Source organism: Gymnoscopelus microlampas (assembly GCF_963454915.1).
Source record: "Gymnoscopelus microlampas genome assembly, chromosome: 5".
NCBI lineage: Eukaryota > Metazoa > Chordata > Actinopteri > Myctophiformes > Myctophidae > Gymnoscopelus > Gymnoscopelus microlampas.
The window spans coordinates 37,959,049-37,979,799 of NC_139942.1; the positions used below are offsets into that span (position 1 = coordinate 37,959,049).

The following is a 20,751-nucleotide window of genomic DNA, read 5'->3' on the forward strand; positions in this document are numbered from 1 at the left end:
CTAAATAATATCAGATAATAACGTAATAACATATTTATGTAACATAATGATAGTGATAATAACAACAACAAAATAAAATTGTTCTTCATCTGTATAACAATTTTAACATAATATGGGGTGGGGGGCACATAACATCCACAACGTCACGTAATTTCCTCAGTGGTGGAAAAAGTACTACATTTTTTTACTTGAGTAAAAGTATCAATACTGCACTGTAGAAATACTCTGTAAAAGTACAGAATTCAAAATGTACTTTAGTAAAAGTACAAAGGTATTGGTATAAAAATGTACTTAAAGTACCAAAAGTAGAAAGTCATCACTCATTATGCAGAATGTAGAAGTTTTCAATGTATAAAATAATCTTTTGAAAATAGCAGATCTACAAGCTCACAATGCCTCACTTGTAGATAGGCTATTTTCAAATGGGCTGAAGTGGGTAATGTAGGCCTATGTTTTGTAATAATTATCAAAATCTCCAAAGTAAATAACTAATTATTTCAGATAATTGTAGTGGAGTAAAAGTAGGCCCTATAATATTTGCCAAGATGTAGCAGAGTAGAAGTAAAAGTACAGAAAATTGGACTAAAGTATAAGTACAGTAGCTGAGTAAATGTACTTATAGTTACTTTACACCACTGAATTTACTTTGGGCGGGAATTCCGAAAATAGCAGTTCTACAAGCTCACACCCTGTAGCTTCCTTGATCCACGGTGAGCTTGCAGATCTGCTGCTTTAGGCGCGACAACGTCGTATGGCGTAGTATGTATTAGGGCCTTTACGTCACTCACCCACACCGTCTCAGAAACTCTAGCTGGGCAAAGTAAGTTATGCTGAACAATAAAGTTCGTTAATGTCACACTTTAAAACAGACCTTTTACATAAAACATATTAACTCATATTTCACACAATGTATGAGTGAGATATGATGTATTCATTATGTTGTTATTATGACTAACGATGGTTGTGTTTATTCACATTTTCATGCTAGCTGGTGAATGAGAGAAGATGGCAGGTTCAAAGATGTGCGTCAGACCAAAACAGCAAGCAGCTGAGGTATGGAAGAAATGAATAAAACCTTTGTGACTTGTGTGCAGTGGTGTAAAGTACATTTACTCAAGTACTCTACTTAAGTACAATTTTGAGGACTTTTTTTTTTACTTTACTAGAGTATTTTCAGTTGTCTGTACTTTTACTTCTACCCCACTACATTTCAGAGGCAAATATTGTGAGCTAATGGGACATTCTACATAATGAGTACTTTGTAAATATTGTAATGATTATAAGCGTAGGCCTACGTTTTTGTTGACACTTCTTGTATGGAGGTTTTGTTTTATTGTTGTTTTTTATCTCTGAACACGTCGAAGCAACTTCCAAATCAACTATAAAGTTGACTAATATAACGCTGAATGTTGAACTTGAACAGAACTGTTTAACATGATGAGTTAGTTTTCTCTATGTTTTCAGACCGTCAGTTGACGGGCGCCATCTTGTGGTCTTGTACAACAATCAGTGGTGGAAAAAGCACTCAAATATTCTACTTAAGTAAAAGTATCAATACTGCAATGTAGAAATACTCTGTTACAAGTAAAAGTACAGAATTCTAAATGTTCTTGAGTAAAAGTACAAAAGTATTGGCATCAAAATGTACTTAAGGTACCAAAAGTAGAAAGTACTACTCATGATGCAGAATGTCCCATTTCACAAGTTTTCAAATGCATACAATTTATAAAAAAATATTTTGAAAATAGCAGATCTACAAGCTCTCAATGCATCGCATCGCAACACATTGTGAGTTTGTAGATCGGCCGAAATGTATACAGAGCTGAAGTGGGTAATGTATGTTTTGTAATAATAATCAAAATCTACAAAGTAACTAAAGTTGTCAAATAATTATAGTGGCGTAAAAGTATAATATTTGCCTCTGAGATAGAGTAGAAGTAAAAGTACTGAAAATACCATATTAAGCTAGTAAAGGTGCATTCTTTTGTCACAATGGTCCGACTCACTGCAAATAGCAGATATACAAGCTCACAGTGCCGCGCTATGAGCTTGTATATCTGCTATTTATATATGTTTTAAAGCGAACATTTTTAACTCTGATCTGTGCTTCTGGGGGTCCCTGGAACAACATATTTTGAAATGGGGGTCCGCAGCCAAATGCATATAATATTGGGGGTCCTTTACAAGGAAAAGTTGGAGCACCACTGATATAGCATCATTCGTTTAAAAAAAAATGTTTGTACAATATATATTCAAAGATTTGCACAAATTTTCACGATTTAGAAAGAAATAGCAGATCTACAAGCTCATAGCGCGGCACTCGGTGCCGCGCTATGAGCTTGTATATCTGCTATTCCCTGAGCTTGTATATCTGCTACCTTCCTATTTTCTCAAGACATAGCTCGTCTGTGCCTATGGGTTTACTCTATGGTCTGTGTGTGTGCATGTGGCGTTGCATGGATGGATGAGGGTTCTTACAATGCTGTATTTTATATTTGAGAATATTGAGTTTACTGTGTATGAAATGTGCTATACAAATAAACTGCACTTTAATGTTTTTTGTCTTTTTCTGTCATAATGTAGTGGACCGACTTGTTCCAAAGTGACCTGAAAACGGAGCAAGAGTCCCTTGTCTTCGTTAAGAGGATGGTGGCTGTGGCTGTGTCCTCCATCACCTACCTGAGAGGGATATTCCCAGAGGACGCCTACAGGTCTAGATATCTGGAAGGTAAACGGAAATGAACACTTCTTTGATAGTCATGGAATAAATGCCTTTATCATTTCTGTAAATGTCCTTCCCTCTCACTTTACTTGGTCAGATCAGTGTGTCAAAATCTTGCGAGACGACTGCAGCACGCCCGGAGCTGGCAAAATTGTAAAATGGTAAAAACAAAAGAAAACTATACAATACTGTAGCACTGTATAATAAAATATTTGCAATTTTACTTTAGTTCTGTCTACTGAAAGAAATGACTATTCTCTTCCAGGATGATGGGAAGCTTTGATGCTCTGGAGAGGGGATATGTAAGTAGTACCATGTTTCTGCTCCTTTAGTTGACATTTCTGTTGTTTCCTTAGGTCTGTGTGAGATAATATTGATTATCGCTTTTTAACATTGACGCTGTTTGCCTTTTTAACAGCTTGAAATTGTGTCCATTGGGGTAAGTGAGGTCATTGCAAACAACTATTACAGACATGTAACACGACAAGAAAAACTAAAAATACATGAATTAACTTTGTAAAGTCAGCACACTTCTGATGAGCACTTTTCTCGTTTGTAGTCGTATGTACTGTAGTTAACTGACTCCTGACTGCAAAACAAATAGCCTTTGGAGGATATAGAATATTTACTGTGGTATAACAAGTGTGATTTTACATTGTAGGTTTACAGCAACGCAGGTAACCCCAATGTAAGTTCTCCTCCGAACATTGAATAAAAACAAATTACGTTTGATGATTCCAAACTAAAAGAGACAATTATGGTGACAGCATTATCCCTGGCCTCTACTTAAAGATAACAGATACATTTTCTCCTCTCTTTGCAGTGCATGATCGAATCCTACCAGTTCAGATTCAAATACACGGACAAAGGACCACAGATGGATATACTGAGGTGAGTACTGTACACAGTACACTGTATATCCAACAAGCTTTATAACACAGTATACTGCAAAAGGTAGACAGCACGGAAGGGGTAGAGCTTTCTCACTGGAAATAGAACAAGATTATGTATATTTGGCTCTGGATTTTTCACATGTGAATGTAGACTGATAAAGGTTATTCTGTGGTGCTGTGCTTCCCATTTAAGTAATGAAACATCAGGGGAATTTATGGTGGCGTTCTCTAGGCAGCACTTTGATCTCATTGAAGCTTTATTGCCTTGACATTTCTGTGCAGAATAACACCAGTGTCAATGAATGCGATCCCATCCTAAAGCAAACCTGTACTGTTCTAAGTTCCAAACTAAACTCCTTAACTACAGGAACAAGAACGTAGAGATGCAGGTGACAATGGAGAACACCAAAAAGGCATCTGTGCTGCTGATTAGGAAGCTTTTCCTCCTTATGCAGAACCTGGGTGCTCTCCCCAACGATGTCGCCCTCACCATGAAACTATTATATTACGATGACAGTGAGATACGTTTTTGTTCATTACAATCATCAAAGTAGTTTGGATTCCATTCATTACATACTGTATGGATTACTTTATTGGATAACCTAACCATCTTCTCCATGTCCTTTGATTAAAATACAGTCACGCCTGCCGATTATGAGCCGCCAGGCTTCAAGGAGGGCGTATGTGACAGCCTTTGGTTCGAGGGCATGGCAGTGCATTTCAGAGTGGGTGAGGTGCAGACACCCTTCCACACCATGAAGGTAGGCGTGGCGGCAGGGGAGAGCCGTTCAGAGAAGCTCCGGGAAGGCATACAGGTCTCTGTGGAAGGTCTGAGCCATCTCTCCGAGCTGAGAGAAACCCCGGTGAGTGTTCCACAGGGAGGAGAGAGTAGATTCTAAAAAGACTAATATAGCTGCAAGCAGCGATAATACGGGGCCAGTGAATAGAGAGAGAGAGAGAGACATGGAAACGGAATAGATTGAAGAGAGAGAGAGTGACATGGAAACAATAGATTGATGAGAGAGAGAGATGGAAACATAATGGTTTGATTGGACATCTCAACCTACTTCCATTAACATGATTCGAACTCTCAACCTTCAGACTAATAGGCTGCAACACTACCTATAGTGCTATAGCTTTGTCCAGGCTGATATTGTCTGTTGAAGATCATAAACTCTTGCCTTCTTTCATGAACCAAGCCCCTGTTTCACTAACACTAAGATCACTCGTTCACAAGCCATTTACCAATGAAGAAATTGTACATCTCCTCAGAACCAAAACTAATGAAAGTAGCCGATCTACAAGCTCACAAACCATGAAAAGTTGTGAGATTGTAGATCAGCTATTTTCAGAATGAAGTATGTCATACGTAAAAAACGTACTCTCAAATAAGCATTTCAGGTTATCTTTACCATTTGCACATGTATTCATTGATACAGTCATGTTGTTTGCAATTCAACTTAAATTAAGTCTACATCAAGTGAGGCTTGAACTGGCGATCTTGAGATTGTGAGGCATTCATTTAAGGGAGACGCCATTGGCCCAACAGACAAGTAACTGTGAAAAAGGAGATCACACAGATGATACAGTTTCACGCAAATAGCTGAAAAATCCTGGGTTTAAGTGTTTTTCAAACTGCTCAAAATTGCGGACAATCTAAGGGCGGAGCTTAATGGTCAAATCGATACGTGTGTTCCTCATGAGTCAAGGCACATGTGTAAGCAAGTTTCACGACTTTCGGCCAAACGAGGCATGACTTATGCCTGTTTAAAGTCTGCATTTTCAAAAAATTGCTATAGCGCCCCCTTTTGGCCAATTGGAGTAAGATTGGTTTCAGTGATATTTGGAATGACCCTGTACATTTCTGCAAAGTTTCAAAGAAATGTGAGTCTGCATGTATGTTTTAGGCACAGATGAATAATTTTCATAAAACTGTAATAGTTAAAATCTATCTCCTCCTGGGATTTTTGAGCAATCTGCACGAAACGTTTACCACTTGAACTTTGGACCTCTGCCTACGAAAATTTCCAACGGATTTTCCATAAGTGAAAAAATGCAGAAGTTAGGAGCCAATGACTGTTTTTCATATAATTCAAAATGGTGGGAGATCTAAAGGTCAGAGGTCAAAAGTCAGACCACGAAAGTTGTCGGGCATGAAGAGACGCATGTGTGTATCGAAGTTTCATGGTTGTAGGTCAAACAGGGCATGAGTTGTACCTGTTCAAAGTTGGCACTTTCAATTGAGTGCTATAGCGCCACCCTTTGACGAATGAGTGTGAGAATTATTTCTTGGTAGTTTTTCATGAGCATCTACCATATGGCCGAGTTTCGTAAAAAGCGTATGCACGGTTAAGCCAGAACTGGCAAAAACAAGTATTTTTCAAACTGCTCAAAATTGCGGAAAATCTAAGGGCGGAGCTTAATAGTCAAATCGATACGTGTGTTCCTCATGAGTCAAGGCACATGTGTAAGCAAGTTTCACGACTTTTGGCCAAACGAGGCATGACTTATGCCTGTTTAAAGTCTGCCTTTTCAAAAAATTGCTATAGCGCCCCCTTTTGGCCAATTGGAGTAAGATTGGTTTCAGTGATATTTGGAATGACCCTGTACATTTCTGCAAAGTTTCAAAGAAATGTGAGTCTGCATGTATGTTTTAGGCACAGATGAATAATTTTCTTTAAACTGTAATAGTTAAAATCTATCTCCTCCTGGGATTTTTGAGCAATCTGCACGAAACGTTTAGCACTTGAACCTTGGACCACTGCCTACAAAAATTTCCAACGGATTTTCCATAAGTGAAAAAATGCAGAAGTTAGGAGCCAATGACTGTTTTTCATATAATTCAAAATGGTGGGAGATCTAAAGGTCAGAGGTCAAAAGTCAGAGGGTGAAAGTTGTTCAGCATGAGGAGACGCATATGTGTATCCAAGTTTCATGGCTGTAGGTCAAACAGGGCATGAGTTGTACCTGGTCAAAGTTGGCATTTTCAATTGAGTGCTATAGCGCCACCTTTGGACGAAAGATTGTGAGAATTATTTTTTGATCGTTTTTCATGACCATCTACCATATGGCCGAGTTTCGTAAAAAGCGACAGCGCGGTTCAGCCAGAACTGCGAAAAGTGGCAGAAGAAGAAGAAGAAGAAGAAGTGACAGAATACTGCCAATAACAATACGTGTACAGAGCAGAGCTCTGTCCCCGTAAATAGGGTTACAGTTTGCACTCCTAAACCCCAGAAGTTTGCAATTGGTTCCCTCAGCAAATTGCCAATGCATTTACCCCCTGTTTGGTTTTCGAGTTATGCAGAAGATGAGAGCTGGTTTATTCTCTGAGTTAAATTACATATTAATATAATTGTGACATTTTAAGCTGTTATGTGCATTTCTCATACCATATACTAGTATTAATTGTGTTTGGTTTATTTTCTTAAACCCAAGGCACAAATTCCATTCTTGATTAGCCTACAAAAATATGTCATCACCTCTACACACGCTTGTAATTCTAATTGTAGGACTTTTCTGAACTTCCTCTACACAGGACAGAAGTTATCAGTCTTTTTAAAATGGTTGTCTGTGTCCGTGCATTATTTACAGGATCCTCATGCCAGTATGGTGAACAATGAAGTTCTACCTTCTGAAGATGGTAAGGGAGACAGGGTACTTCTCTTATACACTAGTAATTAAAAAACTATATAAATATTTTTTGTAATAAAACAATATGGCCCCTGCTATTTCGGCAGGGGCAAACTGTGACTATGCCCCATGAATTTTCAACCAATTTTCAAGCGTTTTCATTTACTACAAATGTCATACACGTGGTTATGTTATGATACAGTATATTTGGTCAAGTTAAGTTGTGGGTTTTCATACCAAAACACCTTATTTTGCATAGAAGTAATGTATAAAAGAGAAGAAAGGTGTTTTAAGGCCACTCCACACCAATGCAACTCCTTGCAACATGCAACTACTTGCAACCATTATCCCAATGGCATTTGCAAGGAGTTGCATTAATGTGGACTGGTTTGCTAATATGCAAGCATAGGCAGTATTGTCAATGCACATTGGTACACCTAAAACAAACACACCCATTATTAATTTGATTAGCTGCTGCTGTGTTGCTTACATCACAGGATACTATGGTCAGCCTCATGCAGCCTGCCATGTTTTTATCCTGCTGTAATTTTTTTTTACCTGAACCAGAAAACAAGCTACAAATTCTAGGGTTTCATATCCCTTTAACGCTTGCTTCTACATTATACAGAGTCTGCAGAATTCAAGATACCCCAGAGGCCTGCAAGAAAGGTATACTTTTTTAAAAATGTATTTAATGACAACAAGCATATTTACACACAATAAAATGCACGTTTTAGTCAAAAGGATGGCACAAGAAAGCCCAGAGGCTTATTTCCATTGCGGCCCCATAAATACAGTTAAATACAATAAAATACATAGAATTGAGTTTAGTAAGATCAGGACCATGTGGTATTTAGAAAACTCTTTTGGGAGGACTTAAAACTAGCAGTAGACCCAATCAATTTTGTGACTGTAGGCAACCCATTCCATGTGATAGCTGCAGAATACAAAAAAAAAGGCCTTTCCAATTGTGTTTTTAAGCCCCGTCAGAACAACTTCCGGGTCCAAGTGTGTGTTTTGCCCTGTCATTCTACCGCTTTCCTGGCAACGACAAAAATCGTTATTTAAAATAACGATTATTCTATGTATATGATACAGAGACTGGGGGGGAGAAAAAAAGAGGGATACTACAGTTGAAGAACACACCACCTGTACATCTGTCCCATTGTATTTGTTATTCCCTAATACACAAATATATATTATAAAAGAATATTACAAGAACAACAGAAACTTTGCATAGGCTATTACACATTTCTCGAGGTTACAGGCTAATATGGACATAAAAAGTTTTTGTCAACACATACTGGTTTGCTTTTTTTGATTTTGCTTTTAAAAAAATCGTAAAAAATATGTATAAATGAGTCGGGAGGAGATGAGTTCTGTGGTGGAGCTAGTTTATTTTGGAAGGTCTGCAATTTCTTTTATTAGAATCATAGGGATACCATTATACCATGATGTGCATGCATAGTCAAAATGACACTGAATGAGTGCCCCTGCCAAAACTTTCATTGCACCTTTGTCTATGTACAGTATGTTGATATTCTGGCTAAATGTTACCCTTTGGTTGACCTATAGAGGTAACTCTTAGAGCCCTACCTTCTCCAGATAATTTTATATCTAAATATTTTTTATCTAAGATATAATTATTGTTTGGTTGGCAGTTCAAATAAAGATGGTTCCTTTCAATAAACGTCCAGTGTTTTGGTCTAATGAAAACTGATATCTCATTTGTCCTTCCGTCTCAGAGACAGGTTGCCAGACCTGACACCATAACTCAACCCAAGAAGAGAATGTAGTCACTATGATCAACTATTGTAGGTGAATGCTTTGTCAAAGCAAATATGGAGCATCTTTAATTTTGATTTACAAAGAATGTTTATGCATGTTTAAATGTGATGTTTTGACAGATGCTTATGCCAGATATCATCTTCTAAGTTAAAATAAAGCGATTTGATTGATTGATTGATTGATTGATTGATTGATTGATTGACAACAAGCATATGTACAACCACAAAATGCACATTTTAGTCAAAAGGATGGCACAAGAAAGCCCAGAGGCTTATTTCCATTGCGGTCCCACAAATACAGTTAAAAATACATGATTTAGTCAAATAAAAATGTCTAAATGGTATTTAGAAAACTCTTGTGACTGTAGGCATACCTTCTCCAGATCATTTTTTATCTAAAATACTACCCACGTATGTAATTTCATCTTTAGCTATAATTTCAGTGTCTCCTACCACTATTTTGAGGCCAAGGTACCACTTTAATTTAACATTTGACCCAAAAAGAATTGACTCTGTTTTCCCAAGATGCAGAGACAATTTATTGTCTGATATTAACCAGATGCAAAAAATGTTTTGTTCATCGCCAAGTAGTGTTTCAACCACTGATTTCTCCTTGTGAGAGACCTGGACTGCAGCGTAGTCAGCAAACAGAAATTGCAATCACAAGCTGATTTCATATCATTAACATCAATTAAAAAAAAGGAGTGGGCCTAAAATGCTCCCTTGAGGGCATGGGATTTTGTAAACATTATTTTGATCAGGTGGCCTATAACAGGCCACCTGATGAGGGGACGGGGAACTCGTTTCCCACTATGTTTTCCCCAATAGGCTTTTTCCCATGGGACAGGAATATGTGCTAATATTATTTTCATACTTGCATTGCAGACAAAATGTAAATCTACATTAGTTCAATATTTCTTCGTTACCAAAAGGTTATTACATTTGTTTTTACTGTATTTATAAACTGTATTTATGATAACATTCATATGCAACAAGCTCTCACTGTATTTTGTTCAAGAAATAAACCTTTGTGTGTTGTATATATATTTTTTAATTTTTGCCTAAACCTTACAAAAGACTTTGTACCATAGTATAAAATACATTTGAAATGCATATCTTTGTATGAGTAATAAGTAAAATAAGTATGGCAAAGCCGGAGTAGTGCAATATTTATACATCACTATGGCTCTGACAGACACCTTGCCTCGTCTACTGTATAAAACACATACTATGGCAAAAAGTAAGACTTGTACCTGGTTTGAACCATTTGGCATATACAATATGACAATGTTTTTTTAATACTGTAGAGCTTCATGTAGAAATCATAGATGTCTAAAAAGCACTTCCTTCAGTTTCCATGGGTATTTAAGCAGCAGAAAAGATTGGGCCCAAATTCACAGTGTGTTAAGATGACCTGAACGGTGATCCTAGTTTGGAACTCTGAGATGTCTGGTACATGCTCCGTCGTACAACGGTGTCGTGTACCGGAAATAGCAGATCTGGCTATTTTTGGCACGTGACACTGATGGAGCACAAATCCGGCTTTAGAATTAACTTCAGTCTTACTCAAGAGTTATCAGTCTCAGTCTTTGTGCCATTATTACAAATTGCAGCGACTCCAACGATGTGCATTTCTAAAAGAGGCTGTCCACATCTCCCATCTCTACGTAGACTGTCTTCAGTTGGGAGTAGTACTCAATCGTCACCTGGCCATTCTCTCGTCCTATACCTGGTAAGCATAAGACAAGGTTAACAACTCCACATGGCATTTGAACAGAAAGCTATGTTGCTGAGTCATAGGTGTTTGTGTTTCAATACGTAAGTGTTAAAATTGACAAAGAATAATTGATGGTGCAGGTGGTAGTGCTAAGCTTAAGTGATTTGCAGCATGGGACAGAGAGCAGAGATATGACAGCTAAGGAACTTTTATTTTATGATAATGTCTTGGTGTGCAGCCTAAGTTGCTCTTTAGCACGGTTCCTGGAGTCAAACGGGAGTCAAATAGTATTTGCAGGCAATCTTCGCACTTGCTTTAACCTGCTTGGGGTTTCCCAATTCTCACAAGGTGTGCTGGGAAGTTCAAACAATGAGCACAGTATATGGAAGTAAATTTAAGATGCTATTCTTGGATTTAAAACAAACCCGAGTCCTTTACCCCCCTCACCAATCTGGTACTTAAAGTATGTTAAACAAAGACTCCTGTAAACAGTACCTGGCAAAGTAAACAAGACTGTACCTGACATTTTAAAGCCCCCAAAAGGCACCTCCACAGGGGTGATGTTATAGTTGTTGATAAAACAGGAGCCAGCTTGTAGGTGCTCGACCACACGATGGGCTCGCTTCACATCTCTACAGAAAGACATACAGATAATAAGAACGGGAAATAAGTCTGGCTTCTGCTGTTTTAGTAAATGTATGTCACTCACAACAGTCATTATACATCATGTACTTTACTTTATCAGTTGAAAAAGCCCTATCTGGAACTTTTCTTAGAATGTTCCTGCACTACACTCCATTGCATTGCTCTCCAAAGCCAACATTTTAGTAAACGCATCCAGTGTAGCCTATCTCCTGAAATCACTAATAGCTAGCAATAATTGATCAGAAAATGAAATCTATAATTTTTTGGACCCCTATAAACTGACTTCCGGTTCACCCCTGTTGGGTGGCAATGTGACTAACCTTGTGAAGACACCTGCAGCCAGACCCAGGGTGGTGTCATTGGCCCTCAGTAACACTTCCTCTTCTGTATCGAAAGACAACACAGACATGACAGGGCCAAAGATCTCCTCCTTTACACAGGTCATCTCATCTCTGCAGTTTCCTAGAGGAGAGAGAGTTGCATAGAAAGACAGAGGGAGAAGGGGGGGGGGGGGGTAGGATAATACCAAAAGCTATATCAAGTGGTGCTTTTGAAGTCCTCCACAAATGTGTTGAAGTATGGAAGTACAAGGCTTACCCAGCACACATGGAGTCATGTAGTATCCGCCTCGGAGTTTTGGATCCGCTGGGACAAAAGGCACCCCTCCGCACATCACAGTGGCTCCCTGGAATCAAATCAACCTTTATTTAGGTGGAAAATGCCAGTTATCGTTACCTTATTTACAACATGGTCTGAGCAGTACTACCTCTGTCTTTGCCTGATCCACACACCCTAGGACCCTGTCTAGGTGTGACCGGTTGACCAGTGCTCCCATGCGAGTTGTCTCCAAGAGTGGGTCTCCTATCTCAATGGCCTGGGTCCTCCTCACCACCTCCTCCAGGAACTCAGGTAGAATTTGTCTCTGAACAAATACCCTCGTACCATTGCTGCAAACCTGGGAGGGATTTTAAAGTCCGCAGCATATAATAGCATTACCATGTGTACCATCTGATTCTGTGAATGTGCATGATCTATTTTTAACTCTGTAATAGTGTGAAGTAACGCATATAATGAAAACAATACAGTATACATGTTATGGCTCATTTATGTTCCCTTTAGATACAAAAATAAATGTGTCTGTTTTAAACGATGTAACCATCACTGCTCACATACCTGCAGTTTCATTTGCATGTGTCTTAAGCAATACATCCACTAGAGGGCAGAACATAGTCAAAAGATTTTTGACAAGATGCACATTCAATTCCAGACCAATCTCCTCCCAGTTGTTCTGTAATGAGTGTTTGTCATTGTCACTGTGCCCAGGCAAAGTGACATCATATACTGTATACGTATTACGTAATGTTTAAAAGGGGCAGGAGTGGCTTAGGTAGAGCATACTTCTTGGATTCGGAGGATTCCTGGTTCGATCCAAGGCTATCTTTAACAAGGAAAGGAAGCGTTCTACGTTTGGTGTGCGCCATTGACGCAACTGGCTGGACAAATGTAGGAACAAACTATATTTTTTGGGCGGTGCAACCGCCCTATATGTGAGGTTTGGACCCCCACCCATTGCACCCCCCCAACCCTGCGCTGTGATTGGCCACCATTGTACCCCCTAACCCTGCACCGTGATTGGCCACCATTGTACACTGGTTGACTCTATTCAGGACTGTGATTGGCTAGTGAAACACGTGACACATGTGCAGTCCTATAAATAGGACTGTGCACTGAATCACCCACTGTGATGACCACTGTGACCACACCGCCCACTTCACACTGGGTGTGATTTTTTTTAATGATTGCGGCCTTTGTCAGATAATTGGTTAAGGAAAATAAAATAAGACATATCATACATTGTTTTCTGATCTCTTGTTTTCAATGTGCACTCTATATAATTTTATTCAGGTATCTAAAGACAGGGTCCCCACACATTTTTAGCAATGAATTTCCAAAACTTTTCCAAAACTTTTCCAGAATATTTAGCCCAATTTCCAGGCCTATATAACAATCATTCAGCGCAATAATGTGTCTCTTACTCCTATGTACAATGCCCAAAGATAGGCAGTGTAGCAAAATAAATAAATAAAAAACAATAAAAAGTGTTTGGGGGTGGGGCACAACCGCCAAACCTCGCTAGCGAAAATAGGAGGGGTGGACGACGTCGTTGCACGGTTCGTTGTCGCTTGCGGTAGGTCAGGACGGTCTCATTCAAAAACATGTATTTTAATGAGATTTCATCGCCCGCTCGCGTCACGTCGCATCGCTGGCAGTGCGGATGGGGTGTTACACAGCCTGTTCGGCGAAAAACTACTTATGTTACATATTTCGTGTAATGTTATACATGTTTATGAAAAGGTTTTGTATTAAAAAAAATCAATAGCCGAAAACAATGCATAGACAAATATTTTTCCAGGACCCTTGATAAATTCCAGGACCTTTGATGAAGTTTGATCAATTCCAAACCTTTTCCAGTACTGGATTATTATTTTTTTAATTTCAAAATATTTCCAGGAATTTCAGGACCGTGGGGACCCTGTAAAGAGCACAAGCGAAGGTTTCTGGCTGGGCAGTATGGGCTTTAATAGTGGGAATTAGTTTACATGTTGTCAATAATTGACAGTCTCGCAATAACAGCACATACTTTCTGTACACTGTGTACAGTCATAAACGTACTCTGTGCTCTTTAGATACCTCCATAAAATGTAATAATCAAAAAACAAGGCAGCAGAAAACAATGCATGATGTCTTATTTTATTTTCCTGAACTGATCATTTTACAAAGGTAGCCACCATTCAGAAATGGTGTTTCTTCTATGCTTGTCAATCCAGATCTCATTGACTTATGCATTTATGCATATGCATTTCCTCAAACGTTCAGCTCCAGATTGCATCTCAGTGTGACGAATCTGCGAGCCGGAATTGCCGGAACCAGAAAGGCCTGGTTCGATCCCTGGCTCATCATGGCTGCATGTTGAAGTATTCTTGACACACTAACACACTTAACCCATACCTGATCCAGATGAGCAGGCTGGTGTCTTGCATACTTTCCTCCACCATCAGTGTGTGAATATACACAGTATGTGAACGCAATGCACATTGCAAAGCACTCTGGAGAAAGGTTCTATATAAATGCACCATTTACCCCTTCTGACCAACTTGTACACCTCATCAAAACATTTTGCCATTTCTTAAAATTCTTCATAGTTTCTAGCTTTAACTAAATATAATTCAAGTGACGTAGAGGCTACTGTCCCCATAGATATATATAAAGGCTAGATGGCTCAAGGGGGCGTCGCAAGCGCAGCTCAACCGCGGCCATCTTACGACGGTCATTCATAACATTATGTCTATGGTGCATGTACTTTTAAATAACCAAAGCGTGCTCAATTTTCATCCGATTTTCAAACGGTTTGGTGTGTTGTAAACACCAAAGATGTAGTTATGATACTGCATACTCATAATTATAATCATGTTTTTTTTTCTTAAATAACATTAAGTGTCCATGTGGCAACGTCGTACTCCATTGGCCAGCAACGTGGGTGAGTCATCTAGCCTTTATATATAAGACTGTCCCCACAATTTCCTGTGGTACTGCTATGCCTTCTGACAGAAGGCTCTGTCGTATCTGTATTAACATTGAGCATAAATAGTGTAGTGATAACCATGTGATTATCAGATGCAAAAAAACATACATACCTGATGCTATCATGCTACATACTGTACCAGATGTTACAAACCAGATGCTACAAAAATAGATATCCATAGCTTACCTGGCCTTGAGACAGGAAGTTGGCCATGAGAGCTCCCTTCACAGCGTTCTCTAGGTCACTGTCCTCAAAGATAAGTAGAGGAGATTTCCCTCCGAGTTCCAAAGTCACAGGCTTCACCCCCTTGGATGCCATTTCCATAATCTGTGGACCAGGAAAGACAGAGTAACAGTGACATGGATATCTCTATCAATAACTCTGATACAACAGAATGTACATTGGTTCTCAAAGTGGTGAGAGATTTTTTTTTTGCCAGAGACAAAATGACATGGGAAGAGAGGAAGAGAGGGAGGGACGGAGGGAGGGACGGAGACAGACAGACAGACAGACAGACAGACAGACAGACAGACAGACAGACAGACAGACAGACAGACAGACAGACAGACAGAGACAGAGATAACCATTCGCACTTTCCAACAGAAAACCAGTACAGCCCCTAGGCCAGCCCTAAGTGGCCAGGGCAGGGCAGGTACAGGGCCAGAGTAGGCTTGCTTGCAGGGACATATTGTGTACCTCTGACACAGGTTGCCATGCAAAATGTCAGAAATCCCCCAATAAAGGAGAAATCAATGATAAATTACAATCAAGGAGTCCTCAAGGATATGAGGTCAAAATCAAGGAAACTCCTGCAGAATCAAGGAGGGTTGGCAGCCCTATGGGCGGTATCACTGTATATTTCATTATTACATTCCACCTGATTTATCTTCTTGTTCTGTGTTTGAGCCCGAGGCTGTGGCAGCATTCACTCTTTTTGTTAGGACAAAGGTGTTGGTTCTTTTGTTAAGGAGATAAAAGATTTTCACACTTTTGTGTGAATTCCAGGCTTTATGGCAACACCTCCTTCCTGTATAAATGGGTGAACTTTGACCCCGCTTTCACATAACATTGAGGGGATCTTTTGAAGTATGGGCTGATGGGAGACAAGCTCGGCTGTGGTCTTGCTAGGAGAAGATGCGGTCTGCTTGTTTGATGCTCTTCTAAAAAACTTCTAAGGGCCTAGGCCGTGGCGTCGCGGTCTAGGCACCCTTGGTTGAAATCCCTTAACAGACAGCGTGCCGCGGGTTCGCGTCCCGTTCCCGACGGCCTTTGCTGCGTGTCTTCCCCCATCTCTCTCCCCATTTCCTGTCAGACTACTTTCTCTGTCCCTCTCAAAAAAAAAAAAAAAAAAAAAGCAATAAAAAACTTCTAAGATATGCATTCACATTTTCATGGACAGTATGATTATTTCCACTACAGGCGCTCTCACCTTCTTGCCTGTGGGCACACTCCCTGTGAAAGAGACCTTAGCCACGCCAGGGTGGTGACAAAGCAAGCTGCCTGTCTCCTGCCCACCCTGCACCACGTTAAAAAGGCCCTCTGGAGCCCCGGCCTTGGCATAGATTTCAGCTAGCAGCACGGCGGTTACAGGAGTCACTGGTGACGGCTTAAACACCATGGAGTTGCCTGATTTTAGAAGAGAGATTTTGAATTCAGCTGCAGACAAGGACATATCATGCTCTTTTGAACGAATCATCTAATAAATGATTCAAACATCAAGTTTAACTTTTAATTGAATGATTCCATGGTTTAGTTTATATTTGCTTTTAATCATGTGTATTTGCAACAGCAAATAGCTTTGAATAGCTATGAAATTGCTTCTGGGTAAAAACTAAATAAACAAAACAAAATGCAACCTTGTTGATTTCATTTTGTTTAAAAGCCCCTATATATACTTTGCCGTGCCGCGAATAGCAAAAATAGGCAATCTTCAAGCTCACCATGTGGGATGCGTTGTGAGATATTCTTTTTTACGTTTTGAAGATCCCAAAATAGGGATACCAGGGTTAAAGTGGTGGAATGATATTTATGGTTAAATACTGGTGTGTTAAATAGCTCTATATTCATATAGTAATCATTGCTATAGTGTTTGTTCAGTAACAGGAGGCTCCCAGATTTTTGGTAACAATAAAATAAATGTTCTGGTCAGGACACCAATTTTATCCAACCAGGAGAGAGAACTCATACAGGATTAAAAAAAAGAAAATTGGAATGAAACAAAAATGATGAAACAAAAATAATGAGCAGACAAAATTGGAACTGGAAAAATAACAACCTGAAGCTGACATGTTCTTTGTGGAGTTTTCTCTTCTGATTGGATTAAATTGGTATCCCAACCTGAAAATGTGTTTTCTATTTACTCAAGAGCTGGAAAGAGAAGACCCCTGTTACTGAACAAACACTTCATGCAGTGATTAGTATTGGAATGTAGAGCTGAAACAAAAAAATTAAAACAACTCTTTTATTTAACTAAAACATATCACTTACACATATCGTGTATTAATGTGTTTAAATAAATAGTTAGAGAGTTGGAAGAGTTGTATACCACAGGCCAGGGCAGGTGCTGACTTCCAGGCAGCTATCTGGAATGGGTAATTCCATGCACCAATCCCCACACACACTCCCAGAGGCTCTCTCCGTGTGTAGGCAAACGAACCCCCGGGTAACTGGACATGCTGGCCTTGACAGGGTGAGAAAGGATCATTGAAATTAATTTAGTGCAGTAAGTAAGTTTTAAAAGCTCAACTTGTGCTTTGGTTTTATGTTTGTTATTTCATTTTATGTTGTTATTATGTTGTTTGTAAAATGTTGTAAGATGGAAAATGCTGGGTATATCTTTTTTTATCTTTGGCATTAGCAGTGTTATAGTTGTGCATAACAGAGACCTCATATAATAGGCCAATATGGGCTAGTCTACTGGCAATGTGTGATTCATTCAAACGCAATACAGGGAACAGCAATTAGCCTTTCCTCCCCCTAAAATCGTTTGATTTATTATTTTTGTAGGAGTTTTTTTTCATAATTTTCTTTAAACAGGGAAGTGTAGAGAGACAGGAAGCTGAGGTCAGAGAGAGGGGGGGGTGAAGTGAGTGTAACATATGAACCTAGAATTCACAGAAAGAAATCCTGAGTGTTAAATTAACACTCAACAATGAACATTTTCCTGTGTGTACCAACCTGCCAAAGTGCAGGCCACGCCTGCGTAGTACTCTATGCATAGTCTAGCAGAGTCCACATCAAAACGAGCCTCTGTGATGGATTTTCCATTGTTGACCACTTCCAACTCTGCTATCTCCTCTCTCTTGTTCTTCATAACCAAGGAACACATGAACAGAGAATGTCAAGGAGATGCTCAAATCAGACAGTTTACGTATAATGACATTACATACGGTACATTGTATGTATAATGGAGATAACTCATCATTGCTATTACCTCAAGTAACCCAGGTACAAGTCTGTACACTACTGCATGTACAAATTCTCATTAGACATTTACAAAAATAGCTAAAACAGACAATCTGCAAGCTCGCAACGAGTCGACCCGTTGTGAGCATTTTTGCTATTTTGGCTTATCTAAAAAAAATAGGGCATGAGTGGTAAAAAAAGGTACTTTGTTACAAAGTAAGCTAAAGGTGATAACCTTTGTGCGTGTGCTTTCTGGGTGACTATTGATGCTTAAATTGATCCGCCAGATCAATCAGATAAAGGGTAACAGACAATACCTCAATGATGTGAGCGGCCTCTATCATGACCCTTGCCCGCTCCATCCCAGACAGTTTGCTCCAGTAGCTGAAGGCTGACTGGGCACTCTTTATGGCCTCATCCACCTCCACTGTACCACATGGTTCCAAATGACACAGGATGCGCCCTGTACAGTAAAAAAAACGCAAATGAACTGCATTACATAAAAGTATGTAGAATAACAAACAAAAAGTGTAGGTTACACAATGCATTTGACAAAGCCTTCTCTTATTACAGCATGTAATAGCTGAGTGTGCATGTTGTCGTGGTGATTTTTTGAACTGGCGGGACACAATTTTAATGACGTCACACGCACATCTACACCTACAGCACTTAGCAGGTCACACACAATGGACCATTGATATACGTCCAGCCAGGGTCATTCCTATGTTAATTCACGCTGTTGACACTCAGCAGCTTTTGTAAGCTTTGGTAAGAGGTGTGTGTACCCACGTGCACATCTGTGCATGCGCATGCTCCTACTCAAAAGACTGGCAGGACACCGTGGTACTGCATGCAATGAGCACTGCACACTGTGTGTGTGTGTTAACCTGACCGTTCTGCCTATTGGTCACTTCAGTAGCCTACTCTCTAGCTGTGTCCCAATTCAGGCCCTGTCATTTGAAGGCTACAGCCTACGAAGGCTACGCAGGCCCCTTCAAACGATGTGAGCCCCTGAATGGCGACACAGCTTATGCCTCTTATGGTGCTGTGTACCATAACAGAGCTTAAATTGCTGGGTTATTTTAGTTCACACCCTTCAACAACACACATTACTCCCTCACTCATACATTGTGTACACAGTGGTTCTCAAACCAAGGGCCCCCAAATGTATATGTATTTGGTCACAGTCCCCCATTTGTAAGAGATGTGTGCCAGGGACCCCCAGGAAAATATTTGTCAAGATTTGATAAACATTTTACGAAAATAGTCGATCTACAAGCTCAAAACGTGCCACTGTTGCCGCCAAGTTGTGAGCTTGTAGATCCGTTTTTTTATAGCCAAGAAATGAAATAGGGCTGTTTAAACTATTACATTTTTATTTGGCTGGGGATCCCCTGGAACCCCCGAAGGACCCCTGCTGGCCCCAACTTTTAGAACCACTGACTCTACTAACTCTTTTAACAATTTACATGACTTTGAACTGATTATATTCAGTTTGTGTCTGACTAGGCGCTTGTGAACTTGTGACAGTACAGGTCAAAGTCAAAGTCCACTATTGGTCAAAGTCCAACATTGTTGTCAGATAAATAGTAAAATGTGCAGCATAAGACTCAATGTTTAAGTTAAGTACCTGTAGCAGGTTCATACACCGGTTCACTGCTAGATGTCTCGTTGATCCTTCTCCTCTCTGCCCCCCAGAAGTTCAGCGGGACTTTGACATCCAGGGTCCCCGAAGAGGCGCATCGTATAACGGCCAGAGACAGAGAGGTGGGTCGCAGCAGCACCAGGCGCCGCGACAGAGCAAGCCTCTGGATCATAACAACTCTAAAGATACCTGGGGGAGAAAATGCACTATTGAGACTGCTGTGATGAACTTCATATAAACACACCAACAAACATGTCAACAACTTCGCAAAGAAAACACCATTCTTTGTAGCGAGAGACACCCCAGTTTCTAATGTCGGTGAGTCTCGTAGTACTTACAAAAACAGCAGCCTGGCAGCCTTAATAACACCCTAAACGTCTCTTATAAGAATGATGATAAATACAAATATAAATCTACGGGTGCATTGGGTGTTAGATCTGTTGTATTGCAGCTGCGTATTGAACAGTGTGAGTGGGTAGTGTTGCCAGATTTTGCGAGAGAAATGAGCAACCAAGTCTATGAAAACAAGCCCAAAAGAAGCCACATAGGCACTAAACCTATTTGCATTGGATATTTGAAAATAGCCACACTGCCAATCTGCTACATTAAAATATGTTCTTGGGGGAAATGTGACAAATGTGGAATATTTTAACAACACAAATCTGGTACGGGGGTCCCTGGCACAAACTATTTTTTAGATGGGGGGGGGTCCGTGGACAAATAC

General features: G+C 39.8%; 2 protein-coding genes across 2 annotated transcripts; one reads left to right on the forward strand and one right to left on the reverse strand.

Annotated features, from left to right (window-relative positions):
* Positions 1 to 1,005: 1,005 nt before the first annotated feature.
* Positions 1,006 to 9,091, forward strand: zte38 (zebrafish testis-expressed 38; the record flags this gene model as incomplete). Its single annotated transcript, XM_084057665.1, has 12 exons — positions 1,006 to 1,053; positions 2,584 to 2,728; positions 2,820 to 2,883; positions 2,988 to 3,024; positions 3,141 to 3,161; positions 3,384 to 3,410; positions 3,546 to 3,613; positions 3,983 to 4,131; positions 4,255 to 4,478; positions 7,207 to 7,255; positions 7,874 to 7,914; positions 8,991 to 9,091. 12 exons carry the CDS (start codon positions 1,006 to 1,008, stop codon positions 9,039 to 9,041), a joined length of 924 nt encoding a protein of 307 aa, XP_083913791.1. The 3' UTR covers positions 9,042 to 9,091.
* An 873-nt stretch (positions 9,092 to 9,964) lies between these two features.
* Positions 9,965 to 20,503, reverse strand: aldh9a1b (aldehyde dehydrogenase 9 family, member A1b). Its single transcript, XM_084057889.1, has 12 exons — positions 20,366 to 20,503; positions 20,013 to 20,216; positions 18,700 to 18,845; positions 18,155 to 18,284; positions 17,523 to 17,657; positions 16,407 to 16,603; positions 15,164 to 15,304; positions 12,161 to 12,349; positions 11,992 to 12,079; positions 11,715 to 11,856; positions 11,269 to 11,381; positions 9,965 to 10,761 (listed from the first exon to the last, which is right to left on the reverse strand). Exons 2-12 carry the CDS (start codon positions 20,197 to 20,199, stop codon positions 10,667 to 10,669), a joined length of 1,563 nt encoding a protein of 520 aa, XP_083914015.1. The 5' UTR covers positions 20,200 to 20,216; positions 20,366 to 20,503; the 3' UTR covers positions 9,965 to 10,666.
* Positions 20,504 to 20,751: the final 248 nt, after the last annotated feature.

Excerpts from the sequence above, each read along its gene's own strand:
- aldh9a1b (XM_084057889.1), bottom strand. The coding sequence starts at position 20,199 with ATGATCCAGAGGCTTGCTCTGTCGCGGCGCCTGGTGCTGCTGCGACCC. Across the intron at positions 18,285-18,699 it reads AGGCCGCTCACATCATTGAG|AACAAGAGAGAGGAGATAGC; the intron begins GTATTGTCTGTT and ends TTGGTTATGAAG. Across the intron at positions 17,658-18,154 it reads CGTGGCCTGCACTTTGGCAG|GCCAGCATGTCCAGTTACCC; the intron begins GTTGGTACACAC and ends CACCCTGTCAAG.